Raw genomic sequence first — 7,851 nt, forward strand, 5'->3', positions numbered from 1 at the left:
CAAAATAGGTTAAGCATAAAGCAGAATAGGATAGTTGTTACCAACCACTGCGAAGGACAGCGGTGGGTTTTAACTGAAGCCGAGGCTAATTAGCTAGCGTATTAATTCTTATTTCTTCTGTCCTTTACTGTTCAGAAGTAGGCCATTAATTAAGGGCTGAGGAGAATTTTAGTTTTACATCCAAATCTCATTTTTTTTGTTAAAGGGCATGTTATAGAGTCCTCTTTTTTTGTGTGTGGATTTGACTTGGTTTTGAGAAACTATCCCCCCCACCCCCATACACGTCTTTCGTTCTGCACTCTTGGAGCCACGTATTAACATTAGCAAAGGCTCCATAAACAAATCCGTCCTTTTAGAAATGCAGAGCTCTGTAATGATGCAGCTTTAGAGTCTAATGATGATGTAGTGATGCATGTCTTTAATGTTGTACGCATGAATTGTGTCATTCCGAACTTATCTGCACTGTTGGCACAAATCCAAGTCATTGGGCCGATATTCGATTTTTTGGTGCCAAATCATCCGAAAGTATCTCAAATTGATTGTGAAGCTCAACAAAGTCACTTATAAATTATTGGACATGATGTGAGAAAAATGCTAATATCGGTCCCATGACATAAATGGGATTTGTGCCACAAATGCTAAAGCGTTAGCATGTGTAAACAATGCCAAGGAAACTTAACCAAAGTATGGATTGCTGTCATACCTTGTCCATAGAATGCTTACAGGGTAAGGAAATCAAATGTATTTTGTAATTTGGTAACTGTCCCTTTTAAGTCATATTAATGTCACAGATTCAACATTTGAACTGCAGATGGTTATACAGTACCACAATTATAGAGCGGCCATATTGGCAATAAACCTGTGATATGCTTGAAAATAGCCAGCAGAAGTTGATTCATGTTCAATGATGGTTTGGAAGGAATTTACAATATACATTATGGACAGTAACCCTGTTCTCGAAATAAGACTACAACACCAAATAAGACAACTATCATTGTGGAATACATTGTTTTCATTTGAGAAATTATGCAAAACACTCTTATCCAGAGGAACGTACCGTAAGTGCATTCAGCAGAAGTAGCTAAAACATTACCTGTATGTACTAAACAGTGTGTGAAGACAGTAGACTAACCGTTGCTGGTATTTCTGCAGCCAGACTGTATCATCCTGCAGCATAGATCACAGCGGGGTCAGAACCAGTCAGTGTTTAACATCCAAAGTACCTTCAGCCTAATGTGTGTCATCTGCCATCTTAAATCATCCAGGCCTGCTTTGATACCAACGCCAGCTTTCTGTCTGCGGAGCTACTAAAGCCCAGTCTACATACTCCTCTCTGTGGTGTTTCTGTGTCATGTGTGTGTTTCTCTTCTGTATGTGTCAGTGTGTTGTTCTCTCTCTCTGTATGTGTGCATGTGTGTGTTCTCTCTCTCTGTATGTGGGCATGTGTGTGTTTCTCTCTCTCTGTGTGTGTGCATTGTGTGTTTCTCTCTCTCTGTGTGTGTGCATGGTGTGTTTCTCTCTCTCTGTGTGTGTGCATGTGTTGTTTCTCTCTCTCTCTGTGTGTGTGCATGTGTGTGTTTCTCTCTCTGTGTGTGTGCATGTGTGTGTTTCTCTCTCTCTCTGTGTGTGTGCATGTGTGTGTTTCTCTCTCTCTGTGTGTGTGCATGTGTGTGTTTCTCTCCTCTGTATGTGCATGTGTGTGTTTCTCTCTCTCTGGTGTGTGCATGTGTGTGTTTCTCTCTCTCTGTATGTGTGCATGTGTGTGTTTTCTCTCTCTCTTGTGTGTGCATGTTGTGTGTTCTCTCTCTCTGTATGTGTGCATGTGTGTGTTTCTCTCTGTGTGTGCATGTGTGTGTTTCTCTCTCTCTGTGTGGTGCATGTGTGTTTTCTCTCTCTCTGTATGTGTGCATGTGTGTGTTTCTCTCTCTCTGTATGTGTGCATTGTGTGTTTCTCTCTCTCTGGTGTGCATGTGTGTGTTTCTCTCTCTGTATGTGTGCATGTGTGTGTTCTCTCTCTCTGTTGATGTATGTGTGTGTTTCTCTCTCTCTGATGTATGTTGCATGTGTGTGTTCTCTCTCTCGATGATTGTATGTGTGTGTGTGTGTGTGTGTGTGTGTGTTGTGTGTGTGTGTGTGTGTGTGTGTGCACGCTCGTGTGTGTTTGACCAGTAGGTAGTGATTAGGTCATGCTCCCTCTGTGTCAGCACTGATAAGAAGGCCCAGGTCTACTTTGATAGGGCCACTGGCCTGTCAGGAAGCCTAGTTAAACTGACAGCTTTATCCAGATGCTGTTTCCGCTCTCTTCCTGTAAGGATGTTATTGATAGGAGAGCACCAGGTCTCCTACAGCACTGGCCCCTAGGAGAGGGAACTGGTATTAGTAACCTGTGACTCAAGTAGTACACCAGACCACTATATGTTATGTGTGGTAGTACACCAGGACCCATACTGTAGAGATATAGTGATACAGCATTGGTCAGGCAAAGGGGAGACCTAGTCAGTTGTACAACTGAATGTTATTAACAACAACCCCTTCCCAACCTCCAACGGTCTACCCGTGACTTTGTCACAACGTCCGGTTGGACCTGGCCTTGATGACATCAGTGATTAATGACAGTAGTGTTTGGCCTGAGGACAGCAGAGGTGGAGAGAGGTGGTGAGAAAGAAGGGAGAGATGGAGCACCCTCCATGTCTCTCCCAGTGTGACAGGTTCCGATTCAAGGAGGCCCACTGTCATCTATCTGGTCTGACAAGTATCTCTGTCATGGCAGTATGCTGTTTGTTGATCACAGTATGTTCAGTGCCAATGAGCAACTAGCTATGATATTTGCACTCAATAAATTCAATTGCAATTCCTTACCACAAAACATCACATTATCAACATGGCCGATTTTTGCTTTACAAAAGGATTGTGGCAGGTCCAATGTACAGCATTCAAAATACCTTACTAACACAAATGTCAAACTAACACCCACATTTGCTGCTGTAACATGCCATGTAAATCACACTGCTATTCTGCCTCTCGTAGACAACTGTTTACCAGGGCTCTGGTTAGCATCAGCAAATATTTGTGGACTTTGTCATAACAGGGGCATATCCCCGAGACGTATGTATGTATGGCAGAATCTAGCCGACCGGGCCTCCATCTCTCTGCCTAGTAAATAAATCAGAGTGATACTTCACCTCTGACCCCGGCCATTTTTATCTGGGAGAWCCTGCTTTTTCCACGCTCGTAAATTTAAATCCCCGGGACCAGTTATTTGGMTKGAGGAAGGCCGGTTGGTTCCCATGTTTTGGCGTAGGTGTCAGCGTCAGTCTGTCTGTCTACACAGGGTGTCTGTCTGCACCGCTGTCACTGAGACATGCAGGACTTTATGATGAACTACTGCTGTGTGTTTGAGCATGAGGTACCTGAGCAGAGCTGGGCGATAGGGACAAGAATCCATATTGCGATAAATTGCCCTAATTGATGTGATAGCAATAACTAAAACGATAGGTTTATAATATTCATGTAAACCACAGTTTAAAAATCATTTAAACTACTACTACTAGTTTGATGGTTGTAACCATTAATTGTCACATTAACAAATCACTCATATTTGCAAACGTATTTCATTTCAAACTTCACATTTCTCTAGAAAAGGCTACTTATCATCATGAACRATATCAGCAAAATGCCTGCGATAAGTGATCGGTGGTGTCAACAACAAAAAATTGTTTCTCGTTCCAGCTCCATTCCGGAACCATTTGAGTGATCAGATWAATTTATATCATAGAGAAGTCTCTTTTWAATTTTTTGKCAGAATCATATTAATTTGTTGTCTTAAAAAGATGACTCAAATCTAAAATAAATACTTTCTGGGAACTATTTTAACCATTTCAAATACACCTACATTCTTACGCAGTTTGRGTATGCTCTGATGGAATTTCCCTACCATCTGAGTGAAAATTAAAAGCTAAAAGTCTGCACTGTCACACAGAGGGTAGTAGACCTGAGAGAGAGAGGAGCAGGGGGAGAGCAGAGCCCAGACCTCAACACGACGGTAGAGATTAGAGCCTGAGAGAGAGAGGACAGGGAGAGCAGAGCCCAGACCTCAACACAGACGGTAGAGAGTTAGACCTGAAGAGAGAGGAGCAGGGAGAGCAGAGCCCAGACCTCAACACAGACGGTAGAGAGTAGACCTGAGAGAGAAGAGGAGCAGGGGAGAGCAGAGCCCAGACCTCAACCAGACGGTAGAGAGTAGACCTGAGAGAGAGGAGCAGAGGAGAGCAGAGCCCAGACCTCAACACAGACGGTAGAGAGTAGACCTGAAAGAGAGAGGAGAGGAGAGCAGAGCCCAGACCTCAACACAGACGGTAGAGTAGACCTGAGAGAGAGAGAGAGCAGAGGAAGAGCAAAGCCCAGACCTCAACACAGACGGTAGAGAGTAGACCTGAGAGAGAGGAGAGGAGAGCAGAGCCCAGACCTCAACACAGACGGTAGAGTAGACCTGAGAGAGAGAGAGAGCAGAGGAGAGCAGAGCCCAGACCTCAACACAGACAGTAGAGAGTAACCTGAGAGAGAGAGGACAGAGGAGAGCAGAGCCCAGACCTCAACACAGACGGTAAGAGAGTAAGCCTGAGAGAGAGGAGAGGAGAGCAGAGCCCAGACCTCAACACAGACGGTAGAGATTAGACCTGAGAGGGAGAGGAGCAGAGGAGAGCAAGAGCCCAGACCTCAACACAGACGGTAGAGAGTAGACCTGAGAGAGAGGAGAGGAGAGCAGAGCCCAGACCTCAACACAGACGGTAGAGTAGACCTGAGAGAGAGAGAGAGCAGAGGAAAGCAAAGCCCAGACCTCAACACAGACGGTAGAGAGTAGACCTGAGAGAGAGGAAGGAGAGCAGAGCCCAGACCTCAACACAGACGGTAGAGTTAGACCTGAGGAGAGAGAGAGCAGAGGAAAGCAAAGCCCAGACCTCACACAGACGGTAGAGATTAGACCTGAGAGAGAGAGAGCAGAGGAGAGCAGAGCCCAGACCTCAACACAGACGGTAGAGAGTAGGCCTGAGAGAGAGAGGAGAGGAGAGCAGAGCCAGACCTCAACACAGACGGTAGAGTAGACCTGAGAGAGAGAGAGCAGAGGAAAGCAAAGCCCAGACTCAACACAGACGGTAGAGATTAGAGTAGACCTGAGAGAGAGAGGAGAGGAGAGCAGAGCCCAGACCTCAACACAGACGGTAGAGATTAGACCTGAGAGAGAGAGGAGCAGAGGAGAGCAGAGCCCAGACCTCAACACAGACGGTAGAGATTAGAGTAGACCTGAGAGAGAGAGGAGCAGAGGAGAGCAGCCCAGACCTCAACACAGACGGTAGAGAGTAGACCTGAGAGAGAGGAGGGAGAGCAGAGCCCAGACCTCAACACAGACGGTAGAGATTAGAGTAGACCTGAGAGAGAGAGGAGCAGGGGAGAGCAGAGCCCAGACCTCAACACAGACGGTGAGATTAGAGTAGACCTGAGAGAGAGAGGAGCAGGGGAGAGCAGAGCCCAGACCTCAACACAGACGGTAGAGATTAGACCTGAGAGAGAGAGGAGCAGAGGAGAGCAGAGCCCAGACCTCAACACAGACGGTAGAGATAGACCTGAGAGAGAGGAGAGGAGAGCAGAGCCCAGACCTCAACACAGACGGTAGAGAGTAGACCTGAGAGAGAGAGGAGCAGGGGAGAGCAGAGCCCAGACCTCAACACAGACGGTAGAGAGTAGACCTGAGAGAGAGGAGCAGAGGAGAGCAGACCCAGACCTCAACACAGACGGTAGAGAGTAGACCTGAGAGAGAGGACAGGAGAGCAGAGCCCAGACCTCAACACAGACGGTAGAGATTAGAGTAGACCTGAGAGAGAGAGGAGCAGGGAGAGCAGAGCCCAGACCTCAACACAGAGCACAGCCACGCAGTAGAGAGCAGAAACCATCAAGATAACCAGGCATCTCCGAGCCAGAGGTTTCAGGGTCTGTGAGGGTAGCGGATCCTGGTGGGAGATAAAGGTAGAAGACCAGAGGAGGGTGTGCTGACCTGGGAACCCAGCCGCCGGGCCTTCATCTCTGGGTTAGAGGGGCCGGGAGCTGCCCTGGGCTGGGGCCAGCTGGGGGTCTGACTGGGGCTCCCCGTGGCGAGGTAGAGCTGTTACTCTATGCTCTCCAGCTCTCCTCCTCTCCAACGCTAACGGCCCCAGGAGCCGCTCTAATCCCACCAGATATGAGGAGTGCCAGAGTCCTGACAAAGCATTCCACAGATAAAGAGGCTGAGATCACAGGGATGCCTCGGAATTCCCACCGATTGGAAGAGGAGGAGTGTGGGGGGTGAGGGGAGGCGGGGTTGATGGAGAAACGCTTTCTTTCTTCCTTGGCATGAGAACCTTGACTAGGTGTCTCTCTCCTGTGGAGGGGGGGGGATCTTGCTCTCATCTTTCCCTCTCACGCACTCTCTCTCTCTCCCTTTTTCCTCTCCCCGCTTCTTTGTGTCTGGTGTGCCACAAAGACTATCCCCCAAATACAAACCAGACCTCGTCCTCAGTCCGTCCGTCAGCTAACTCTCACTTAGAGATGTCTGTATAGTCTGTATAGGTACAGTACACCCACCCACACACAGCACCGCCTTGCGTCCCACTAAGTCTCTGACCGCTCGCCCCTCACTCCATAGGGGATCCATCTAGCCAGCTTCTTTTCCCTTATTATAGTACCAGAGAGACAGACAGCCTAGCCCACGGTGCAGACAGAGAGAAAGAAAGACCGGGAAGAGAGAGACGAAAAAGAGAAGCTATTAAATATCAGTGACAAGGTGAAAAGAAACAGCTTCCTGCTGGCTGCCACAGAGTCGTCTTTAAGATCACTCTCCCTCTCCCTCTCCCTTTCCCCTCTTACTCTCTCTCTTCCTCTGGCAGATGCCTCGATTGTTTTGATGTGTTTTCCTGGAGACAGGTACTTTGTAGCCCTGTTTATTTGTGTTGAGAAGCCACGTCGACAGGCAAACCAGGGAGCTACAGGGATGGGGTCGGGGGGGGGTACAAGAGTTTAAAAGGGGTCTGTGATGGTGAGTGGTTTCTGATGTGATGCTTCATCGCCTTCACTTAGTACATGTTCATGTCGGACCGTTTCAAGGTAGGGAGGGGAGGGTTAAGAGCTGTGAGGCTTGTGAACCAGGTCAAGAGGTATTTAAAAAGTTAGCAGACTCCGATACAGAGATCAGCCTTTGAGAGACTGACCCCTGATTCTAAAACTCTGTGGCCCACGCACCTGTCAAAGGATCTGAACTGGTTGGGGTTGTTTCCCATAGCAGCTCCCAGGAAGGCCGGCGGCAGAAGGCTGGGGTCCACCATGATGTCATCAGCAGGCGCCGAGACCAGGCTGCGCAGGATGTCCTTCACGTTCTTCCCGCCCCTGGCGTCCGCCGTGGGGTTCTCTCTGTGACCCCTGACCTCTGAGGAGAGGTGGACAGGCTCGGACACGGCGTCGGGCCCCTGGGCGGTGGAGTCTGCCTCGCTGGGGGCCACGGAGCTATGGTCATCCCGATGCCAGAGTCTCGGCGACGGAGGGACACACTGCTCTCCAGGTCGGGACCGCCAGAGACGGCATTACTGTCTGATGGGGGAAACATTAAAGGAGGTTTATAAACATTGAGAAAAACCTGAACTTTCTACGTGCTTCAAAAATGAATGAGAATCTCTAGTATAGCACATCTAAGAGGTTGTAAAGACTATCAACACACCAGTACATTTCAAGACACAACAAGACATTTGGAAATTCCATATATAAACTAATGTATAAGACAGAGATTGACATATTGAGGGATGGACACTTGCTAGATGTAACTTCCTG

General features: G+C 48.0%; 1 protein-coding gene across 1 annotated transcript in view; it reads right to left on the reverse strand.

The window, feature by feature from the left end:
* The window catches only part of LOC111958301 (lipopolysaccharide-responsive and beige-like anchor protein), a 226,055-nt gene that overhangs the window by 107,625 nt on the left and 110,579 nt on the right, over positions 1 to 7,851 (reverse strand). The window contains 2 exon segments of the mRNA XM_070437145.1: positions 7,266 to 7,543; positions 7,546 to 7,614. Of these exon segments, the coding sequence (XP_070293246.1) occupies positions 7,266 to 7,543; positions 7,546 to 7,614 (347 nt within the window).

Source organism: Salvelinus sp. IW2-2015, linkage group LG34 (assembly GCF_002910315.2).
Source record: "Salvelinus sp. IW2-2015 linkage group LG34, ASM291031v2, whole genome shotgun sequence".
Taxonomy (NCBI): Eukaryota; Metazoa; Chordata; class Actinopteri; order Salmoniformes; family Salmonidae; genus Salvelinus; species Salvelinus sp. IW2-2015.